The following is a 25446-nucleotide window of genomic DNA, read 5'->3' on the forward strand; positions in this document are numbered from 1 at the left end:
ATGTTGTCAGCTGATCCGGTTATAAGAAGATATACTTTAATTAATAAATTGTTCTTTTCACTTTTTTTTTTACACACACAGGCTGAAATACACACTTTCATGCACATGTGGACATGCAAACAGGGAGAGAGATGGTAGAGTGATTGGGCTGCAACGTTAACAGCGCCCCATGAGCAGGCTTGGGGTTAGGTTGCCTTGCTCAAAGAGCACCTTGGCAGTGCACAGGAGCACCTCTCCGGCTACCAGTCCACACTCCATATTTTGTGGTCTGTGGGACTTGAACCAGCAACTCTCTGGTTCCCAAGCCAAGTCCCTACACACTGAGCTCCTGCTGCCCCATTATAGAACAATATAGGTAAAAGTAGCTTTAAATGTTATCTATTGTAATGAAAATGTAGTTTATTCTTTTTTAACAAAGCAACGTCAATTAAAAACAGTAAATTTGTTTTCTCACCAGTCACCTGTTCCTGATCCATCTCACTGAGAAAGTAGATGAAGAATCAGAGAGTAACATTTAGTCAACATCATTTAACACAATGAAATAAAGCTAAACAAGCAGCAGGTGTATATGCGTCACATATTGCTTTGTCAGAGCTGCTCTGCACAAGCTTGTGCACAGCCCACAAAACACAGTCACAAATACCTCAGACGGCTGTAATCACCAGTATGCATGGTAGAGAGTGAGCAGCTCGGAGCCTCGCAAGAATTTAAACCTTTTAAGAAGCTTTCTCATTAAATAGACTGATAATTCCTTTGCAATGTCTCTGGCATATCTGTTCCACACTCGACAGGAAAATATGTACGGCTCCTCCCTCTGACTGTAGCACTTTCACTTTTGCTTTTGCCAACGACGTGCTCTCAAACTGTCCACTAGAGGAAGTGCAGAGATGAGACATGTTTATGTCAGTGTGTAACAAGAGATCAGATGTGAACACAGCAGGAGGAGGGAGTAACTGTATTTATACAACACTGCTGGTGGAATACAGGGCCACTGGCAGATACTATGTGTTTGATTAACATTACAGAAATGTGAGTGTTTCCTTACATATTGGATGGAGGGAGTCTAAGCTTCACCCCCTCTACACAGACACACCAACCAACCAGAAGGAGTCGATGGTGCAGTGATGAGAACACAACCCCTTGCCATTTCCTCAGATCCGGTCTTATATTTGGGCATTAGCTTAGTCTGTAGGGAGTGTGTACTGGCAGCTGGAGAGGTGCCAGTTCTACCTCCTGTGCACTGCAGAGGTGCCCTTGAGCAAGGCACCAAACCCCTAACTGCTTGCAAAGTGTCCCTATGTGGCAGCCCATCATTCCACCATCTCTCCACATTTGCATGTCTGTAAGCCCTGCATGTGTATGATTGTATTTCAGGCCTGTGTGTAAAGTAAAAAAGAATTTCCCCTTGGGGATTAATAAAATCTCTCCCTTTTGGAGGGTCACTGGTTTGATTCCCTTGCTCCCCCAGTCCAGTTGAAAAATTCTTAGGCCAGATACTGAACCACAAATTCCTCCCATAGCCATCAGTGTATGAGAGTGTGTGTATGGAGGAGCTTTGTATCATTGTGACTGTGGAATACATCCATTGACTGCTGAAGCCTCACATTACATAAATTCAACTTTAAGATCTACAAAATGAAGACTGGATCTGCAGATCTTTTATTCTTCCATTATTTTCCCCTAAAATATTAATGAACATCTTGGCCTCACAACTTTACTACAATAATAACAACAATAATCATTCCTTTATTACATTTGTTCAGATGATTAAACATGCATTACATAGCACATTGATTTTGTCCTTCCAAGAATCATTTATTGCAATAATACTGTAAACTGCAAATTAGAAGCTGTCGTGTTACTCAAGTTAAGACAAAGTTATTTACATAGCCAGAATATCACAAAACACAATTTGTTTCATGGGGCTTTACAATCTTACAACATATCTTAGACACTCGATTCAAACTGAGGAAAATGATTAAAGTATACATGATCAGAAGAACAAAATACAGGTTGAAATAGAAGAGAATAATAAGCCCATTTTCTTGTCAAAAGGACAGCCAGTCGCACCAGTCCCGCCAGTCCCACCAGTGCAAGAACAAGACCAGTCTTCCGATTCTGCCAGCACCCTAAAATAAAGAAAAACAGAGCAATGAGTCATCTGGAATCGAAATGATTTTACTTACATATTTGATCAACATACCGATTTCATTATTAATTTATATTAAGTAAACTTTTTTTTTTCTAAACTGGCTTTTAACCATAAAACTACAGGCACAGTCCATCATTCTAACATGCTTCAATGTTTGCTTTCTGCATTTCAGCTTCAAGGTTCACATTGTAAAGCTTTGTGCTAGTGTTGCTGTAACCCAGCTCATCAACAAAATACTAATCGGAAAAAACCTTCTTGATTTGACTGAATCAGGCAGTTAAAGCTTCAGGTGAACTTATGGGTAACTATTTTGCACAGTACTAATTCACCTATGTATTCATTTTCCTGTTTAAGTTTCCATTTTCTTTATCAATGTATTCATTTTTAAATACTTAATGTATTATATATTTGCATATCGTTTGCATAATGAAGCAAAAATGCATAAAAAGAAAACACAGTAATAAATATGTCTAGGGAAATAAATGGGGGGGTGCAAAGGGAAAACAATATATAAAGAAATAAACACATAAAGTAATATATAAAAAATTTATAAATGAAATGAAAAATCTATGGGAAAGTAAATTTATAGGGTAAATAATACAAAGGTAAATGAAAAAGCAAATTAAAACAGAAATATACATTTATGTTACATTGTATGAAATTAACGCCTACATTTATTTTAAAATTATTTTGTATTAAGTAATTTATTTGTCTATTTATTTTTGGTTTTGGCAGTTGCGGTACTCCGTACATCCAAGTGAAGTTTACAGACTAAAATCTGATCTGAAATCTGTTCAAGTTCATGATTACAGTCACACTTACAATTGCTGAACCTAGTCCGGATAGAGACCTGTATGAAAGCAAAGAAAGAGTAATAATAATTAGTAACCATAGTAATGTCTTATTCCATAATATCACAATATCAGTGCACCCCACACTGACTGTGTGATAGTAAGTAAATAAATCTAGCCCCTACCTGGGAGGGGGAAACTCCAAGAAACTTCTGGATATCACTCCATGCAGTATCATTGCGTCTGCACGTTAGGAGTCTACCCTCATAGAACAGACAGTCCACAGTGAGGCGGACGTTCATGTTGTTCACCAGTCTTCTGCTTTCAGCTACAACATGGTCACGATTGAAGGTGTGATGCAACACCACCAGAATTGTTGCTTTACCACCTGATAACAGAATCAAATGAGTCAGAAACAAGATGAAACTGAGAGGGGAGATCAGTTTGGTTTTTACTCCATCTACCTGGGAGCACGGGGGGGCTGTGGTTTTCATTCATATACATTTTTACGCATTTCTTGCCATGGTATTTTTATATAGGGGCGTAACTGGGTTGTGAATAAGTAAGTGATGGGGGGGTAGCGAAATTGCATGCCAGTTTCATGCCTCAGACCAGCCCACTTTAGTTCACAACATAGATTTTTTTTCCATGCCAAAACATGCAGTCTTATCTTCCATCCTATTCTGTTTCATTTGTGGTCTTAGTATGTTTGCTATTCTACTCTTAATGATAAAAAAACATTACTAATATATGTGTATAAATAGTGGTGATACTGGATCACATATATCTGATTGTTCACACACTGTGGTACAACAGCTCACCGGTGCAGCAATCCTTCTGGTCACGTTACTGAGTCCTCGTACTACAAGTCCCCCATCCCTCCAAAATAAAAGTATTCTGATCGTCTTTAACACTAAGTAATCCTACCTGCCCGGCGCTTTACCGCCTCTTCTTCACTTAACGTTATACCTTATATTCTGACATCAGACAGCACTGTAGCCAAGGCTAACCAACCTGTCTTATAGACAAGTTAGCAGAGTTTGGATCATTTAGCCACCTCAGCTTGTGAAGCTTTTTCCTGATCTTTTCAGCTCCCACTTCTCTCTTCTCTTTTCATTCTCTATATTTTTTATGTCTTACTTGTATCTTCCACCAAGTGCCAAACCGTCTCTGGTACCTGAGTTGGTGTTCACTGTGGTCAGAGTCAAAGGTCAAATATAATCAGTCATCAATCAAGTGATCAACTGTAACCACCTGGGCTTCTGCTAGTGCAGCCCACATTGTCTATTTATAAAGATGACTGTGTTTACCAACCCTGCCACAATCCTTTGCGGCCCAGCAATGAGCCTGGCCCACCGGGAATCTGCCTGTTTCTCCTGATTAGCCACTCGGGGGTCTGCAACTGCCTTTTCACACATCTAGCAGATACAGAGCAACGTGATTTTGTCTATCTGCCGTTTGATGATGGGCAGGTAGCATCAGAGCTGTTTAAAATATCTGCCTGCAAACAAGAACTGGGAGTTGAGGTGTGGCGAGAGTAAATCTAAACCGCTCTTGACTAAATCTGTTCACAGAAGCAGTATCTTTCATACCAAAATAAGGAACTTTTTGACTGAATTTCCCTGTATTCCTTTGACTAATCTGTGAGAAATTGGCCAATGGCCGAAGGCATTTCCTACCTGGAAGTTTGTCCAGGGCCTCGCTGATGTCTGTTCCAACTCGTGACACGATAGGACAAAAAACCAGAAGGTAGTCACTTTCTCCAAAAGACTTCACCTCAATTTGGCCAAAGCCTTTAAGCTTTGTAACAAGTTCTAGATGAGCCCCATTAGTTTTTCCCACCAAGAAGACAAAGAACCTTTTCCGAGACACTACAGACAAAAAAGAATGTTTGAGTCATTACAGCGCCGTAAAGATGCAGAATTTTCATATTATTATAGCAGTTTACAGTTTTCTATGTCAGAGGAGGTGTTGGAGGTGGTGACTGTACAGACATACAGTGTGTTACTTCATGGTTAAAATCAACAGCATATGTCAGTTTATGAAGAACTAATTCTGTTGCAGAAACGTACTGTCTGACTCTTCAGTTACTAAATGCTCCACTATGTTCTCCAGCTGGTTGCTAACTGTAGCTGTCTGCTCTTTGGTGCTGGGCAGTCAACATACAGTGGGTCTATCAGAGCTGCTGAAAACACACAGAGGTGTGGGAGTGAACTAAAATAGTAAAGTTTATGACCAAAAAAGCCAAAACAATAAGCTGAAAGACACAGAAACTGAGAGTCAGTCAACTTGAAACCCCCGTAGACACTGCAATGACACGTCGGGAATCTCCCTAATGGGGCCCCCTTACTAGCCGGCATCGACGTGCTGTCCCGGTCAAACACACACAGGAGAAAATGAAGCGAACATATCTCTGTGGGCACATGCAAAGAAAAACAAAACAACAAGAGGATGAAATGAAAAAAAGGTGACAGTGGTAAGTGGGAATGTGTAAGCTATATGTGTTACATTATAAAAAGGTAGTGCTGCCAGCCAGCTTGCCACTTTATCCCAAACTCCCAGTCATCCACCAAGCACCAAAAAAGGTCACTGCACATTAAAGTCCGTGTAAAGTGAATTCAGCCATTTTCTTCTAAACACATTCATAGCCACACAATAAGTTAGTCCTTTGCTGCCAATGCCAATTATATTTTCTCCCAGAATAAAGCATTTGTTGTCAAATGTTAAAACTGATACCAGCATCAGTTCTGCTGTCAGTTTAGTCTAAACTGGTGCTAATTTGTATTTGGAATTATGTTTTTTAAATGTGAGCTGCTGGACAACTGAATTTCCCTTCAGGCATAAATAAAGTATACCCTATCCTATATATCCATACATTTTCTGCTATAGCCTAAATGTTACATTGAATAAAATGTTAACATGAAGCATTAAAGTTGTTACTGCAAATGGATGTTCATTAATTATTCCATACAGATCTCAAATGTTGTGTTTGTGTAGCATGCACAGTTCTTTACTTTATGCAAGCCAACCAAATACATTGTGCTCTTTTCTTTTTTCTTCCTCAAGGTGCTTTGTTGAAGTTTTTTGGCCCACAACAACAACAACAACAACAACAGCAGCAGCAGCAGCAGCAGCTGCAACAGCTGACCTCTACACATAAAAGTAGGAACTTATTTAGTTTCCTTTTTAAAGTTAAGATTACAGTGACTTGCTCTCCCATTTAAAACATATCATGGGATCTATCTGATTTAATGTGACTACACAAATATTTTTCTTAAACAATTGTTTCTTATACTATTTTCGTTTTAGCAATATCAACCTCAGATCATGAGGGGAGAATTGGAGATCAATTCTGCTGTCTACACTTTTCCAGACCACGCCTCCACCTGCCCAAATGACATGTTAAACTACATTTACAGTGAAAACCTTCTGGATCTGTACAGTAATCTAAGCTTTGCATTGGTGAGAGGAGCTTTTCTGCTTTGAAGTTGAAACCCTATTTGAGGTCAACCATGTGCCAGGAGAGGCTCACAGGACTGGCACTGATTTCAATAGAAAGAGATGTTCAGAGGTCCTTAGATATGGAAGACATAGTGGCTGCATTTGCAGAAGCCAAGGCCCACAAGCAGCAGTTTTAAGAAAAAAAAGACACTACTATTGGACTGTGGATATAGGACCAAGGTGTCACAGCAAGTCTTAAGTTCTTCCTTTCCATGTTGTCAGCTGATCCGGTTATAAGAAGATATACTTTAATTAATAAATTGTTCTTTTCACTTTTTTTTTTTTACACACACAGGCTGAAATACACACTTTCATGCACATGTGGACATGCAAACAGGGAGAGAGATGGAAGAGTGATTGGGCTGCAACGTTAACAGCGCCCCATGAGCAGGCTTGGGGTTAGGTTGCCTTGCTCAAGAGCACCTTGGCAGTGCACAGGAGCACCTCTCCGGCTACCAGTCCACACTCCATATTTTGTGGTCTGTGGGACATGAACCAGCAACTCTCTGGTTCCCAAGCCAAGTCCCTACACACTGAGCTCCTGCTGCCCCATTATAGAACAATATAGGTAAAAGCAGCTTTAAATGTTATCTATTGTAATGAAAATGTAGTTTATTCTTTTTTAACAAAGCAACGTCAATTAAAAACAGTAAATTTGTTTTCTCACCAGTCACCTGTTCCTGATCCATCTCACTGAGAAAGTAGATGAAGAATCAGAGAGGAACATTTAGTCAACATCATTTAACACAATGAAATAAAGCTAAACAAGCAGCAGGTGTATATGCGTCACATATTGCTTTGTCAGAGCTGCTCTGCACAAGCTTGTGCACAGCCCACAAAACACAGTCACAAATACCTCAGACGGCTGTAATCACCAGTATGCATGGTAGAGAGTGAGCAGCTCGGAGCCTCGCAGGAATTTAAACTTTTAAGAAGCTTTCTCATTTAATATACTGATAATTCCTTTGCAATGTCTCTGGCATATCTGTTCCACACTCGACAGGAAAATATGCACGGCTCCTCCCTCTGACTGTAGCACTTTCACTTTTGCTTTTGCCAACGACATGCTCTCAAACTGTCCACTAGAGGAAGTGCAGAGATGAGACATGTTTGTGTCAGTGTGTAACAAGAGATCAGATGTGAACACAGCAGGAGGAGGGAGTAACTGTATTTATACAACACTGCTGGTGGAATACAAGGCCACTGGCAGATACTATGTGTTTGATTAACATTACAGAAATGTGAGTGTTTCCTTACATATTGGATGGAGGGAGTGTAAGCTTCACCCCCTCTACACAGACACACCAACCAACCAGAAGGAGTCGATGGTGCAGTGATGAGAACACAACCCCTTGCCATTTCCTCAGATCCAGTCTTATATTTGGGCATTAGCTTAGTCTGTAGGGAGTGTGTACTGGCAGCTGGAGAGGTGCCAGTTGTACCTCCTGTGCACTGCAGAGGTGCCCTTGAGCAAGGCACCAAACCCCTAACTGCTTGCAAAGTGTCCCTATGTGGCAGCCCATCATTCCACCATCTCTCCACATTTGCATGTCTGTAAGCCCTGCATGTGTGTGATTGTATTTCAGGCCTGTTCGTAAAGTAAAAGAATTTCCCCTTGGGGATTAATAAAATCTCTCCCTTTTGGAGGGTCACTGGTTTGATTCCCTTGCTCCCCCAGTCCAGTTGAAAAATTCTTAGGCCAGATACTGAACCACAAATTCCTCCCATAGCCATCAGTGTATGAGAGTGTGTGTATGGAGGAGCTTTGTATCATTGTGACTGTGGAATACATCCATTGACTGCTGAAGCCTCACATTACATAAATTCAACTTTATTCTTCCATTATTTTCCCCTAAAATATTAATGAAAATCTTGGCCTCACAACTTTACTACAATAACAACAACAATAATCATTCCTTTATTACATTTGTTCAGATGATTAAACATGCATTACATAGCACATTGATTTTGTCCTTCCAAGAATCATTTATTGCAATAATACTGTAAACTGCAAATTAGAAGCTGTCGTGTTACTCAAGTCAAGACAAAGTTATTTACATAGCCAGAATATCACAAAACACAATTTGTTTCATGGGGCTTTACAATCTTACAACATATCTTAGACACTCGATTCAAACTGAGGAAAATGATTAAAGTATACATGATCAGAAGAACAAAATACAGGTTGAAATAGAAGAGAATAATAAGCCCATTTTCTTGTCAAAAGGACAGCCAGTCGCGCCAGTCGCGCCAGTCCCGCCCGTCCCACCAGTGCAAGAACAAGACCAGTCTTCCGATTCTGCCAGCACCCTAAAATAAAGAAAAACAGAGCAATGAGTCATCTGGAATCGAAATGATTTTACTTACATATTTGATCAACATACCGATTTCATTATTAATTTATATTAAGTAAACTTTTTTTTTTTTCTAAACTGGCTTTTAACCATAAAACTACAGGCACAGTCCATCATTCTAACATGCTTCAATGTTTGCTTTCTGCATTTCAGCTTCAAGGTTCACATTGTAAAGCTTTGTGCTAGTGTTGCTGTAACCCAGCTCATCAACAAAATACTAATCGGAAAAAAACCTTCTTGATTTGACTGAATCAGGCAGTTAAGGCTTCAGGTGAACTTATGGGTAACTATTTTGCACAGTACTAATTCAACTATGTATTAATTTTCCTGTTTAAGTTTCCATTTTCTTTATTAATGTATTCATTTTTAAATACTTAATGTATATATATTTGCATATCGTTTGCATAATGAAGCAAAAACGCATAACAAGAAAACACAGTAATAAATATGTCTAGGGAAATAAATGGGGGGTGCAAAGGGAAAACAATATATAAAGAAATAAACACATAAAGTAATATATAAAAAATGTATAAATGAAATGAGAAATCTATGGGAAAGTAAATTTATAGGGTAAATAATACAAAGGTAAATGAAAAAGCAAATTAAAACAGAAATATACATTTATGTTACATTGTATGAAATTAACACCTACATTTATTTAAAAATTATTTTGTATTAAGTAATTTATCTGTCTATTTATTTTTGGTTTTGGCAGTTGCGGTACTCCGTACATCCAAGTGAAGTTTACAGACTAAAATCTGATCTGAAATCTGTTCAAGTTCATGATTACAGTCACACTTACAATTGCTGAACCTAGTCCGGATAGAGACCTGTATGAAAGCAAAGAAAGAGTAATAATAATTAGTAACCATAGTAATGTCTTATTCCATAATATCACAATATCAGTGCACCCCACATTGACTGTGTGATAGTAAGTAAATAAATAGCCCCTACCTGGGAGGGGGAAACTCCAAGAAACTTCTGGATATCACGCCATGCAGTATCATTGCGTCTGCCCGTTAGGAGTCTACCGTCATAGAACAGACAGTCCAAAGTGAGGCAGACGTTCATGTTGTTCACCAGTCTTCTGCTTTCAGCTACAACATGGTCACGATTGAAGGTGTGATGCAACACCACCAGAATTGTTGGTTTACCACCTGATAACAGAATCAAATGAGTCAGAAACAAGATGAAACTGAGAGGGGAGATCAGTTTGGTTTTACTCCATCTACCTGGGAGCACGGTTTTCATTCACATAAATTTTTACACATTTCTTGCCATGGTATTTTTATATAGGGGCGTAACTGGGTTGTGAATAAGTAAGTGATGGGGGGGGTAGCGAAATTGCATGCCAGTTTCATGCCTCAGACCAGCCCACTTTAGTTCACAACATAGATTTTTTTCCATGCCAAAACATGCAGTCTTATCTTCCATCCTATTCTGTTTCAGTTGTGGTCTTAGTATGTTTGCTATTCTACTCGTAATGATAAAAAAACATTACTAATATATGTGTATAAATAGTGGTGATACTGGATCACATATATCTGATTGTTCACACACTGTGGTACAACAGCTCACCGGTGCAGCAATCCTTCTGGTCACGTTACTGAGTCCTCGTACTACAAGTCCCCCCATCCCTCCAAAATAAAAGTATTCTGATCGTCTTTAACACTAAGTAATCCTACCTGCCCGGCGCTTTACCGCCTCTTCTTCACTTAACGTTATACCTTATATTCTGACATCAGACAGCACTGTAGCCAAGGCTAACCAACCTGTCTTATAGACAAGTTAGCAGAGTTTGGATCATTTAGCCACCTCAGCTTGTGAAGCTTTTTTCCTGATCTTTTCAGCTCCCACTTCTCTCTTCTCTTTTCATTCTCTATATTTTTTATGTCTTACTTGTATCTTCCACCAAGTGCCAAACCGTCTCTGGTACCTGAGTTGGTGTTCACTGTGGTCAGAGTCAAAGGTCAAATATAATCAGTCATCAATCAAGTGATCAACTGTAACCACCTGGGCTTCTGCTAGTGCAGCCCACATTGTCTATTTATAAAGATGACTGTGTTTACCAACCCTGCCACAATCCTTTGCGGCCCAGCAATGAGCCTGGCCCACCGGGAATCTGCCTGTTTCTCCTGATTAGCCACTGGGGGTCTGCAACTGCCTTTTCACACATCTAGCAGATACAGAGCAACGTGATTTTGTCTATCTGCCGTTTGATGATGGGCAGGTAGCATCAGAGCTGTTTAAAATATCTGCCTGCAAACAAGAACTGGGAGTTGAGGTGTGGCGAGAGTAAATCTAAACCGCTCTTGACTAAATCTGTTCACAGAAGCAGTATCTTTCATACCAAAATAAGGAACTTTTTGACTGAATTTCCCTGTATTCCTTTGACTAATCTGTGAGAAATTGGCCAATGGCCGAAGGCATTTCCTACCTGGAAGTTTGTCCAGGGCCTCGCTGATGTCTGTTCCAACTCGTGACACGATAGGACAAAAAACCAGAAGGTAGTCACTTTCTCCAAAAGACTTCACCTCAATTTGGCCAAAGCCTTTAAGCTTTGTAACAAGTTCTAGATGAGCCCCATTAGTTTTTCCCACCAAGGAGACAAAGAACCTTTTCCGCGACACTAAAGACAAAAAAGAATGTTTGAGTCATTACAGCGCCGTAAAGATGCAGAATTTTCATATTATTATAGCATTTTATAGTTTTCTATGTCAGAGGAGGTGTTGGAGGTGGTGACTGTACAGACATACAGTGTGTTACTTCATGGTTAAAATCAACAGCATATGTCAGTTTATGAAGAACTAATTCTGTTGCAGAAACGTACTGTCTGACTCTTCAGTTACTAAATGCTCCACTATGTTCTCCAGCTGGTTGCTAACTGTAGCTGTCTGCTCTTTGGTGCTGGACAGTCAACATACAGTGGGTCTATCAGAGCTGCTGAAAACACACAGAGGTGTGGGAGTGAACTAAAATAGTAAAGTTTATGACCAAAAAAGCCAAAACAATGAGCTGAAAGACACAGAAACTGAGAGTCAGTTGATTGTTCTCTGTAGGTTTATCACTACAAGCAAGCCCTCTCACATTAGATGCTGTCAGTTATTCCTGTTACAATATAGAAACATAGGTTAGAGCAGCTTTCAGTGTTATCTATTGTACTGACTAAATGTAGTTTATTCTCTTTAATAATGAAATATTGCAGTAAAAACAGTACATTTGTTTTCTCACCAGTTGCTACTTCGTTGACCATGTCTCTGCGGAAGAGATAAAGAAACAGGAACATTCAGTAACATAAAACAAAGCTAAACAGGGAGGTGTATGAGTCACATATTGCTCTGTCATAGCTGCTCTGCACAAGCTTGTGCCGAGCCCAGGAAATACAGATAAAAATACCACAGATGTCTATAACCTATAACACTCAGATGAATGTAGAGAGTCAGCAGATCACAAGCTCACATGGATTCATTACAAGCCATGCAGTACCTTTAATTCATGCCTACTTACGAAATAGATGATTTCTTTGTAATGTCTCTGGCACTTCTGTTCCACACTCGACAAGAAAAGGGACTGTAGCTCCTCCCTGTGAGTGAAGCACTTTCACTTTTGTTTTTGCAAGCAACATGAACTCAAGTTGACCACTAGAGGACGTGCAGAGATGAGACATTAACTGTGTCAGTGTTTAACAAGAGATCAGATGTGAACACAGGAGGAGGAAGGAGAAACTGCAGAGCACATTTATAAACACTGCTGGTGGAATACACGGGCATATCAACTCATTATTTATTTTACAAACATATAAGTATTTTGTTGATGATTAGTTCATTATTGACTACAGACTTATATATGACTGTCATTATAAAGTATTACCACATTTTCTTGGCTGCATGCTTCATTGTTTTGCTCAAAGCTGAGTCTTCGTCCACGTCACTCTGCAACAGTATTTTTTTAGAGATTATTTCTTGATTTGATTGCTTTCACCAGAGGGCCCCGAGCTGAAGGGGGCCCCGAGGGATGGCTGACGTCAATGACAAAATAATGGAACTGCTTTAGACGCCCCCCGCACAGGGCCCTTTCCGGGTTGTCACTGGCTAGTTGCTAGTAGGGGGCCCCGACAGACGGCTGATATCGCTCCATATCAGCGACACAACTTGAAACCCCCGTAGACACTGCAATGACACGTCGGGAATCTCCCTAATGGGGCCCCCTTACTAGCCGGCATCGACGTGCGGTCCCGGTCAAACACACACAGATGAGAAAATGAAGCGAACATATCTCTCTGGGAACACGACAAGAAAAACAAAACAAGAAGAGGATGAAAAGAAAAAAAGGTGACAGTGGGAATGTGTAAGCTATATGTGTTACATTATAAAAAGGTAGTGCTGCCAGACAGCCTGCCACTTTATCCCAAACTCCCAGTCATCCACCAAGCACCAAAAAAGGTCACTGCACATTAAAGTCCGTGTAAAGTGAATTCAGCCATTTTCTTCTAAACACATTCATAGCCACACAATAAGTTAGTCCTTTGCTGCCAATGCCAATGATATTTTCTCCCAGAATAAAGCATTTGTTGTCAAATGTTAAAACTGATACCAGCATCAGTTCTGCTGTCAGTTTAGTCTAAACTGGTGCTAATTTGTATTTGGAACTATGTTTTTAAAATGTGAGCTGCTGGACAACTGAATTTCCCTTCAGGCATAAATAAAGTATACCCTATCCTAAATGTTACATTAAATAAAATGTTAACATGAAGCATTAAAGTTGTTACTGCAAATGGATGTTCATTAATTATTCCATACAGATCTCAAATGTTGTGTTTGTGTAGCATGCACAGTTCTTTACTTTATGCAAGCCAACCAAATACATTGTGCTCTTTTCTTTTTTCTTCCTCAAGGTGCTTTGTTGAAGTTTTTTGGCCCACAACAACAAAAACAACAACAACAACAACAACAACAACAACAGCAGCAGCAGCAGCAGCAGCTGCAACAGCAGACCTCTACACATAAAAGTAGGAACTTATTTAGTTTCCTTTTTAAAGTTAAGATTACAGTGACTTGCTCTCCCATTTAAAACATATCATGGGATCTATCTGATTTAATGTGACTACACAAATATTTTTCTTAAACAATTGTTTCTTATACTATTTTCGTTTTAGCAATATCAACCTCAGATCATGAGGGGAGAATTGGAGATCAATTCTGCTGTCTACACTTTTCCAGACCACGCCTCCACCTGCCCAAATGACATGTTAAACTACATTTACAGTGAAAACCTTCTGGATCTGTACAGTAATCTAAGCTTTGCATTGCTGAGAGGAGCTTTTCTGCTTTGAAGTTGAAACCCTATTTGAGGTCAACCATGTGCCAGGAGAGGCTCACAGGACTGGCACTGATTTCAATAGAAAGAGATGTTCGGAGGTCCTTAGATATGGAAGACATAGTGCTGCATTTGCAGAAGCCAAGGCCCACAAGCAGCAGTTTTAAGAAAAAAAAGACACTACTATTGGACTGTGGATATAGGACCAAGGTGTCACAGCAAGTCTTAAGTTCTTCCTTTCCATGTTGTCAGCTGATCCGGTTATAAGAAGATATACTTTAATTAATAAATTGTTCTTTTCACTTTTTTTTTTTTACACACACAGGCTGAAATACACACTTTCATGCACATGTGGACATGCAAACAGGGAGAGAGATGGAAGAGTGATTGGGCTGCAACGTTAACAGCGCCCCATGAGCAGGCTTGGGGTTAGGTTGCCTTGCTCAAGAGCACCTTGGCAGTGCACAGGAGCACCTCTCCGGCTACCAGTCCACACTCCATATTTTGTGGTCTGTGGGACTTGAACCAGCAACTCTCTGGTTCCCAAGCCAAGTCCCTACACACTGAGCTCCTGCTGCCCCATTATAGAACAATATAGGTAAAAGCAGCTTTAAATGTTATCTATTGTAATGAAAATGTAGTTTATTCTTTTTTAACAAAGCAACGTCAATTAAAAACAGTAAATTTGTTTTCTTACCAGTCACCTGTTCCTGATCCATCTCACTGAGAAAGTAGATGAAGAATCAGAGAGGAACATTTAGTCAACATCATTTAACACAATGAAATAAAGCTAAACAAGCAGCAGGTGTATATGCGTCACATATTGCTTTGTCAGAGCTGCTCTGCACAAGCTTGTGCACAGCCCACAAAACACAGTCACAAATACCTCAGACGGCTGTAATCACCAGTATTCAGATGCATGGTAGAGAGTGAGCAGCTCGGAGCCTCGCAGGAATTTAAACTTTTAAGAAGCTTTCTCATTTAATATACTGATAATTCCTTTGCAATGTCTCTGGCATATCTGTTCCACACTCGACAGGAAAATATGTACGGCTCCTCCCTCTGACTGTAGCACTTTCACTTTTGCTTTTGCCAACGACATGCTCTCAAACTGTCCACTAGAGGAAGTGCAGAGATGAGACATGTTTGTGTCAGTGTGTAACAAGAGATCAGATGTGAACACAGCAGGAGGAGGGAGTAACTGTATTTATACAACACTGCTGGTGGAATACACGGCCACTGGCAGATACTATGTGTTTGATTAACATTACAGAAATGTGAGTGTTTCCTTACATATTGGATGGAGGGAGTGTAAGCTTCACCCCCTCTACACAGACACACCAACCAACCAGAAGGAGTCGATGGTGCAGTGATGAGAACACAACCCCTTGCCAGTTCCTCAGATCCGGTCTTATATTTGGGCATTAGCTTAGTCTGTAGGGAGTGTGTACTGGCAGCTGGAGAGGTGCCAGTTGTACCTCCTGTGCACTGCAGAGGTGCCCTTGAGCAAGGCACCAAACCCCTAACTGCTTGCAAAGTGTCCCTATGTGGCAGCCCATCATTCCACCATCTCTCCACATTTGCATGTCTGTAAGCCCTGCATGTGTGTGATTGTATTTCAGGCCTGTGTGTAAAGTAAAAAAGAATTTCCCCTTGGGGATTAATAAAATCTCTCCCTTTTGGAGGGTCACTGGTTTGATTCCCTTGCTCCCCCAGTCCAGTTGAAAAATTCTTAGGCCAGATACTGAACCACAAATTCCTCCCATAGCCATCAGTGTATGAGAGTGTGTGTATGGAGGAGCTTTGTATCATTGTGACTGTGGAATACATCCATTGACTGCTGAAGCCTCACATTACATAAATTCAACTTTATTCTTCCATTATTTTCCCCTAAAATATTAATGAAAATCTTGGCCTCACAACTTTACTACAATAACAACAACAATAATCATTCCTTTATTACATTTGTTCAGATGATTAAACATGCATTACATAGCACATTGATTTTGTCCTTCCAAGAATCATTTATTGCAATAATACTGTAAACTGCAAATTAGAAGCTGTCGTGTTACTCAAGTCAAGACAAAGTTATTTACATAGCCAGAATATCACAAAACACAATTTGTTTCATGGGGCTTTACAATCTTACAACATATCTTAGACACTCGATTCAAACTGAGGAAAATGATTAAAGTATACATGATCAGAAGAACAAAATACAGGTTGAAATAGAAGAGAATAATAAGCCCATTTTCTTGTCAAAAGGACAGCCAGTCGCGCCAGTCGCGCCAGTCCCGCCCGTCCCACCAGTGCAAGAACAAGACCAGTCTTCCGATTCTGCCAGCACCCTAAAATAAAGAAAAACAGAGCAATGAGTCATCTGGAATCGAAATGATTTTACTTACATATTTGATCAACATACCGATTTCATTATTAATTTATATTAAGTAAACTTTTTTTTTTTTCTAAACTGGCTTTTAACCATAAAACTACAGGCACAGTCCATCATTCTAACATGCTTCAATGTTTGCTTTCTGCATTTCAGCTTCAAGGTTCACATTGTAAAGCTTTGTGCTAGTGTTGCTGTAACCCAGCTCATCAACAAAATACTAATCGGAAAAAACCTTCTTGATTTGACTGAATCAGGCAGTTAAGGCTTCAGGTGAACTTATGGGTAACTATTTTGCACAGTACTAATTCAACTATGTATTAATTTTCCTGTTTAAGTTTCCATTTTCTTTATTAATGTATTCATTTTTAAATACTTAATGTATATATATTTGCATATCGTTTGCATAATGAAGCAAAAACGCATAACAAGAAAACACAGTAATAAATATGTCTAGGGAAATAAATGGGGGGGTGCAAAGGGAAAACAATATATAAAGAAATAAACACATAAAGTAATATATAAAAAATGTATAAATGAAATGAGAAATCTATGGGAAAGTAAATTTATAGGGTAAATAATACAAAGGTAAATGAAAAAGCAAATTAAAACAGAAATATACATTTATGTTACATTGTATGAAATTAACACCTACATTTATTTAAAAATTATTTTGTATTAAGTAATTTATCTGTCTATTTATTTTTGGTTTTGGCAGTTGCGGTACTCCGTACATCCAAGTGAAGTTTACAGACTAAAATCTGATCTGAAATCTGTTCAAGTTCATGATTACAGTCACACTTACAATTGCTGAACCTAGTCCAGATAGAGACCTGTATGAAAGCAAAGAAAGAGTAATAATAATTAGTAACCATAGTAATGTCTTATTCCATAATATCACAATATCAGTGCACCCCACATTGACTGTGTGATAGTAAGTAAATAAATCTAGCCCCTACCTGGGAGGGGGAAACTTCAAGAAGAAACTTCTGGATATCACGCCATGCAGTATCATTGCGTCTGCCCGTTAGGAGTCTACCGTCATAGAACAGACAGTCCAAAGTGAGGCAGACGTTCATGTTGTTCACCAGTCTTCTGCTTTCAGCTACAACATGGTCACGATTGAAGGTGTGATGCAACACCACCAGAATTGTTGGTTTACCACCTGATAACAGAATCAAATGAGTCAGAAACAAGATGAAACTGAGAGGGGAGATCAGTTTGGTTTTTACTCCATCTACCTGGGAGCACGGTTTTCATTCACATAAATTTTTACGCATTTCTTGCCATGGTATTTTTATATAGGGGCGTAACTGGGTTGTGAATAAGTAAGTGATGGGGGGGGGGTAGCGAAATTGCATGCCAGTTTCATGCCTCAGACCAGCCCACTTTAGTTCACAACATAGATTTTTTTTCCATGCCAAAACATGCAGTCTTATCTTTCATCCTATTCTGTTTCATTTGTGGTCTTAGTATGTTTGCTATTCTACTCTTAATGATAAAAAAACATTACTAATATATGTGTATAAATAGTGGTGATACTGGATCACATATATCTGATTGTTCACACACTGTGGTACAACAGCTCACCGGTGCAGCAATCCTTCTGGTCACGTTACTGGGTCCTCGTACAACAAGTCCCCCGTCCCTCCAAAATAAAAGTATTCTGATCGTCTTTAACACTAAGTAATCCTACCTGCCCGGCGCTTTACCGCCTCTTCTTCACTCAACGTTATACCTTATATTCTGACATCAGACAGCACTGTAGCCAAGGCTAACCAACCTGTCTTATAGACAAGTTAGCAGAGTTTGGATCATTTAGCCACCTCAGCTTGTGAAGCTTTTTTTCTGATCTTTTCAGCTCCCACTTCTCTCTTCTCTTTTCATTCTCTATATTTTTTATGTCTTACTTGTATCTTCCACCAAGTGCCAAACCGTCTCTGGTACCTGAGTTGGTGTTCACTGTGGTCAGAGTCAAAGGTCAAATATAATCAGTCATCAATCAAGTGATCAACTGTAACCACCTGGGCTTCTGCTAGTGCAGCCCACGTTCTCTATTTATAAAGATGACTGTGTTTACCAACCCTGCCACAATCCTTTGCGGCCCAGCAATGAGCCTGGCCCACCGGGAATCTGCCTGTTTCTCCTGATTAGCCACTCGGGGGTCTGCAACTGCCTTTTCACACATCTAGCAGATACAGAGCAACGTGATTTTGTCTATCTGCCGTTTGATGATGGGCAGGTAGCATCAGAGCTGTTTAAAATATCTGCCTGCAAACAAGAACTGGGAGTTGAGGTGTGGCGAGAGTAAATCTAAACCGCTCTTGACTAAATCTGTTCACAGAAGCAGTATCTTTCATACCAAAATAAGGAACTTTTTGACTGAATTTCCCTGTATTCCTTTGACTAATCTGTGAGAAATTGGCCAATGGCCGAAGGCATTTCCTACCTGGAAGTTTGTCCAGGGCCTCGCTGATGTCTGTTCCAACTTGTGACACGATAGGACAAAAAAACCAGAAGGTAGTCACTTTCTCCAAAAGACTTCACCTCAATTTGGCCAAAGCCTTTAAGCTTTGTAACAAGTTCTAGATGAGCCCCATTAGTTTTTCCCACCAAGGAGACAAAGAACCTTTTCCGAGACACTACAGACAAAAAGAATGTTTGAGTCATTACAGCGCCGTAAAGATGCAGAATTTTCATATTATTATAGCAGTTTACAGTTTTCTATGTCAGAGGAGGTGTTGGAGGTGGTGACTGTACAGACATAAAGTGTGTTACTTCATGGTTAAAATCAACAGCATATGTCAGTTTATGAAGAACTAATTCTGTTGCAGAAACGTACTGTCTGACTCTTCAGTAACTAAATGCTCCACTATGTTCTCCAGCTGGTTGCTAACTGTAGCTGTCTGCTCTTTGGTGCTGGGCAGTCAACATACAGTGGGTCTATCAGAGCTGCTGAAAACACACAGAGGTGTGGGAGTGAACTAAAATAGTAAAGTTTATGACCAAAAAAGCCAAAACAATAAGCTGAAAGACACAGAAACTGAGAGTCAGTTGATTATTCTCTGTAGGTTTATCACTACAAGCAAGCCCTCTCACATTAGATGCTGTCAGTTATTCCTGTTACAATATAGAAACATAGGTTAGAGCAGCTTTCAGTGTTATCTATTGTACTGACTAAATGTAGTTTATTCTCTGTAATAATTAAATATTTCAGTAAAAACACTACATTTGTTTTCTCACCAGTTGCTACTTCGTTGACCATGTCTCTGCGGAAGAGATAAAGAAACAGGAACATTCAGTAACATTTACGAAGTAAAACAAAGCTAAACAGGGAGGTGTATGAGTCACATATTGCTCTGTCATAGCTGCTCTGCACAAGCTTGTGCCGAGCCCAGGAAATACAGATAAAAATACCACAGATGTCTATAACCTATAACACTCAGATGAATGTAGAGAGTCAGCAGATCACAAGCTCACATGGATTCATTACAAGCCGTGCAGTACCTTTAATTCATGCCTACTTACGAAATAGATGATTTCTTTGTAATGTCTCTGGCACTTCTGTTCCACACTCGACAAGGAAAGGGACCGTAGCTCCTCCCTGTGAGTGAAGCACTTTCACTTTTGTTTTTGCAAGCAACATGAACTCAAGTTGACCACTAGAGGACGTGCAGAGATGAGACATTAACTGTGTCAGTGTTTAACAAGAGATCAGATGTGAACACAGGAGGAGGAAGGAGAAACTGCAGAGCACATTTATAAACACTGCTGGTGGAATAAACTGGCATATCAACTAATTATTTATTTTACAAACATATAAGTATTTTGTTGATGATTAGTTCATTATTGACTACAGACTTATATATGACTGTCATTATAAAGTATTACCACATTTTCTTGGCTGCATGCTTCATTGTTTTGCTCAAAGCTGAGTCTTCGTCCACGTCACTCTGCAACAGTATTTTTTTAGAGATTATTTCTTGATTTGATTGCTTTCACCAGAGGGCCCCGAGCTGAAGGGGGCCCCGAGGGACGGCTGACGTCAATGACAAAATAATGGAACTGCTTTAGACGCCCCCCCTACAGGGCCCTTTCCGGGTTGTCACTGGCTAGTTGCTAGTAGGGGGCCCCGACAGACGGCTGATATCGCTCCATATCAGCGACACAACTTGAAACCCCCGTAGACACTGCAATGACACGTCGGGAATCTCCCTAATGGGGCCCCCTTACTAGCCGGCTTTGACGTGCTGTCCCGGTCAAACACACAGGAGAAAATGAAGCGAACATATCTCTCTGGGCACACGCAAAGAAAAACAAAACAAGAAGAGGATGAAATGAAAAAAGGTGACCGTGGTAAGTGGGAATGTGTAAGCTATATGTGTTACATTATAAAAAGGTAGTGCTGCCAGACAGCCTGCCACTTTATCCCAAACTCCCAGTCATCCACCAAGCACCAAAAAAGTTTACTGCACATTAAAGTCCGTGTAAAGTGAATTCAGCTATTTTCTTCTAAACACATTCATAGCCACACAATAAGTTAGTCCTTTGCTGCCAATGCCAATTATATTTTCTCCCAGAATAAAGCATCTGTTGTCAAATGTTAAAACTGATACCAGCATCAGTTCTGCTGTTTTTAAAATGTGAGCTGCTGGACAACTGAATTTCCCTTCAGGCATAAATAAAGTATATCCTATCCTATATATCCATACATTTTCTGCTATAGCCTAAATGTTACATTAAATAAAATGTTAACATGAAGCATTAAACTTGTTACTGCAAATGGATGTTCATTAATTATTCCATACAGATCTCAAATGTTGTGTTTGTGTAGCATGCACAGTTCTTTACTTTATGCAAGCCAACCAAATACATTGTGCTCTTTTCTTTTTTCTTCCTCAAGGTGCTTTGTTGAAGTTTTTTGGCCCACAACAACAACAACAACAACAACAACAACAGCAGCAGCAGCAGCTGCTGCTGCAACAGCTGACCTCTACACATAAAAGTAGGAACTTATTTAGTTTCCTTTTTAAAGTTAAGATTACAGTGACTTGCTCTCCCATTTAAAACATATCATGGGATCTATCTGATTTAATGTGACTACACAAATATTTTTCTTAAACAATTGTTTCTTATACTATTTTCGTTTTAGCAATATCAACCTCAGATCATGAGGGGAGAATTGGAGATCAATTCTGCTGTCTACACTTTTCCAGACCACGCCTCCACCTGTCCAAATGACATATTAAACTACATTTACAGTGAAAACCTTCTGGATCTGTACAGTAATCTAAGCTTTGCATTGTGTCTCCTCTTGACTCGTTGTCTCTGGTGAGAGGAGCTTTTCTGCTTTGAAGTTGAAACCCTATTTGAGGTCAACCATGTGCCAGGAGAGGCTCACAGGACTGGCACTGATTTCAATAGAAAGAGATGTTCAGAGGTCCTTAGATATGGAAGACATAGTGGCTGCATTTGCAGAAGCCAGGGCCCACAAGCAGCAGTTTTAAGAAAAAAAAGACACTACTATTGGACTGTGGATATAGGACCAAGGTGTCACAGCAAGTCTTAAGTTCTTCCTTTCCACTTCAATTCCTCGTTTTTTTGTTTTCTTGCTTGGTTGCGTTTTTATCATTCTGAAAATTTTGCACATTTCAGTTATGTTTGTTTTTCTGTTATTTATATATTGTATGTAAAGTTTGCATTCAGATAGTTATGTTATTTATTATTTATTTTATATATTAATTGTTTAATAAAAGATCTCTTTACTGATCTGTAGTCCTGGACTTCATTCATCACGATTCTGGGGGGCCCTGTGGTCCTTCTTGCCTAGGGCCCCCAGGGGGTCTAGAAACGCCCCTGGCTTTCACCACACCTGGACGACAGAGACTGGACTCCCAGTCGCCAAAAAACATTTAAATACCATTATCATGCCACCACAGTTCTGTACATTTGTTTTTGATAGTAATCCATCTCATTTGATAATCTGGGATGCAACAAATTTACAAAGACACACTTTGATTCATTTTGTTGATTTTTTATTAGATTTGTTTCACACACATTTAAACATGTACAAAACTTCTAAAGCACAATTACTGGTGTTGTGAAGTAACTTTTGTTCCCCCGGTGTTACATACTCATTAAATGACTTGATTGCAACATATCAACATACATTTCCTATAAATAAGATTAATTTAAGGATTATTGAAAGCCGTTGTTAATAATAATGCCTGTGGCCGTTAAGTGAACTGCATCATCGAGCGAGCATCATCCTGGGCATCGGTCAAACATGAAATGAAAATTCAACACTGGAAAATATATTATAATCATATTAAGAATAATGTTACTATCTGCAGTGTTCCTATATTTTATTTTGACTATTGACTCAATGCTACCTTGCGGTTTGCAAATCACCCCTTCAGCCTACACCACAAGCAACCAACACCATACCCACACAACCAAACCACAGGTAACCCGCCAACCGCAGCTGTTATTCATCATATTTTGCTTCAGATACAGAAGTGATCAAAAGCTTCAGCCAAAAAATATATATATATCAGCCCTCACAACTATATGTCAGTGACAACAAAAAATAACACATTAGATTTTTGCAGATCATTACACATTCATTACATACAACATTTACTTTGTCCTTTCAAGTCGAATCATTGTTCACTTTCCTTCCAACACCAAATATTTGGTCAAAGTTCATCGTCAATATCAGCAATATGATTAAAAAAATAACTAAAAAGACAGCCAGCCACTGAAGGAAACACAAATCTAAAAGGAAGAAAAACAGATAAATCAGTCACCTGGTTTCATTTACAACTCAAACAACACTGAAATTATTTTACTCTCAGATTAGATTAGTAATACCAATGCCAATTTCCCTTAATTCAAAGGAAATGAAAGAAGATAGACATTTAAAGTTCAGGATTGCAGTCACACTTACTATTGTTGGTGTAATTCTTGAAGACTTGAGAGACCTAAAAGAAAGAGAGAAAGAAAAGAGTAAAAGCAATAATAAGTAATAATTACTACATCATGTTCATCATTTCAGAGTTAAACCAGAGTAATGATCCCTTAATCCTTTAAAATCACTCTATCAGTGCACTCACACACATGGATTGTGTGATTGTATTAGATCTGTAACTTTAATCCATCATTACCGTGGGACCTCTTGGAAGACACATCTGGACATCAGACCATGCATTATCATTGCATTTACACTTCAGGAGTTTGCCCTTATGGAACAGACAGTCCACAGTGAAGTAGACGTTTGGATATTTTTCCACTTGTCTTCTGCTTTTAGATACAACTTGGTCAGGATCGAAGGTGTGATGCATCACCACCAGAATTGCTGGTTTACCACCTGTAAGCACAGAGATAACACAACCAGATGAGACAAACGTAAGATGACAGTTAAGAGATGAGATCAGTTTGGTTTTTACTACATCTGTATATATATATATATATATATATAGCTCAGGGATCAGCTATAGCCCCTAGCTTTTTCCAGGGCGGGCACAAAATTGCAAGGTTGTACAAAACTTATGCAATTAACTTAGGCAATTGCTAAAAAAGTCCAGTATCTGTACAAAAACTAAACTAATTGGCCAAATTTTCCTGTATTACTTTGGCTAATCAGTGTGAAATTGACCAAATAATGACGGCAGGCATTTCTTACCTGGAAGTTTCTCCATGGCCTCGCTGATGTCCGTTCCAACTCGTGTCGTGATGGGACAGAAAACCAGAAGGTAGTCACTTTTTTCTACAGAGTTCACCTTAATTTGGCCGATGCTTTTAAGCTTTGCAACAAAGGCTTGATGAGCCCCGTAGGTTTTTCCCGCCAAGATGATACAGAACTTTTTCCACGACACTAAAGGCAAAGAAGAATATTTCAGTCATTATAGCACTGTAACATAGTTTAGTGTAGCTACACCATCAGACCCAGATGAAGAAAGAACGAGATCCAGCATTCATTAGAAGGTATTTTACTTTACTTTTTTAATTAAACTTAAAAAAATTAATTTTCATATGATCATAGCAAAAATTACTCAGACGGTAGAAGTTTGTGTTTACTTTTGTTTTTGTGTCACTGTTCCTGGTTTAAAGCTGCTGCATGAACACGAAAGCCACAGAAGCAATCAGGAAGCACTAATTATGTTGCAGGTTGGTGGTTGCTGATTGCTGATAAAAACATGTTGACTCTTTAGTTGCTAAATGCTCCACTGTGTTCACCAGCTAGTTGCTAACTGTGTCTGTCTGCTGTTTGGTTCTGGGTAGGAAACATACAGTGGGTTTATTAGAGCTGAAAAGGGGTCTATTCTGCTCATGTCCTGCTCTATACACTCTAACACATTTATTAGCATACTTTATAATTAACTAATTATTAGACACGTTGGCCTCATTTAATATCATATGTGACTGAAAGCAACACTAATGAGAGTTGTGTAAAGGTTATGGTCAGAAAACAAAGAGCTGACAGACACAGAAACTTAGAGTCAGTTGATTCTCTGCAGGTTCACCACTACAAGCAAACACTTTCACTTTACATGCTGTCAGTTGATCCAGTTATAATGTGCAAATATTGGTAAAAGCAGCATTAAATGTTATCTATTATATGACATGACTAATTGTAGTTCTCTTTAATACTGAAATACTGCAGTGTTGATAAAGCAAAGTGTTGTCATTTATAAAAAAAAACAGTAAATTAGTTTCTCTCACCAACTGCTTCCTGGGCCATGTTTCTGAGAGAGAAATAAAGAAACAGACCACAAAACACAGTTAAAAATACCTTAGACATCTATAACCTGTAATACTCCGACGCATGGTAGAGATTCAACAGTTCACAGCCTCACACTGATTACACAAAACATATATTGCATGCCTACTTACCTAAGATTTTGTAATGTCGGCGTATCTGTCCCACACTCGACAGGAAAT

General features: G+C 39.3%; 1 protein-coding gene and 1 long non-coding RNA gene across 2 annotated transcripts in view; one reads left to right on the forward strand and one right to left on the reverse strand.

The window, feature by feature from the left end:
- LOC127368643 (uncharacterized) overlaps positions 1-13537 on the reverse strand; it is an 83250-nt gene extending 69713 nt beyond the window's left edge. The window contains exons 1-4 of the mRNA XM_051409685.1: positions 12669-13537; positions 12306-12439; positions 12030-12055; positions 11236-11427 (exon numbers count right to left, since the gene is read on the reverse strand). Coding sequence (XP_051265645.1) covers positions 11236-11427; positions 12030-12051 — 214 coding nt within the window. The 5' untranslated portion in view covers positions 12052-12055; positions 12306-12439; positions 12669-13537. The remainder of the gene's footprint in view (positions 1-11235; positions 11428-12029; positions 12056-12305; positions 12440-12668) is intronic.
- Positions 5105-22272, forward strand: LOC127368647 (uncharacterized). Its single transcript, XR_007885862.1, has 3 exons — positions 5105-5462; positions 20903-21508; positions 21656-22272. It is a non-coding gene; the product is annotated as an uncharacterized LOC127368647 (long non-coding RNA).
- The last annotated feature ends 3174 nt before the right edge of the window (positions 22273-25446 follow it).

The sequence above is a fragment of the Dicentrarchus labrax genome, unplaced genomic scaffold (genome assembly GCF_905237075.1).
Source record: "Dicentrarchus labrax unplaced genomic scaffold, dlabrax2021, whole genome shotgun sequence".
Classification (NCBI taxonomy): domain Eukaryota; kingdom Metazoa; phylum Chordata; class Actinopteri; family Moronidae; genus Dicentrarchus; species Dicentrarchus labrax.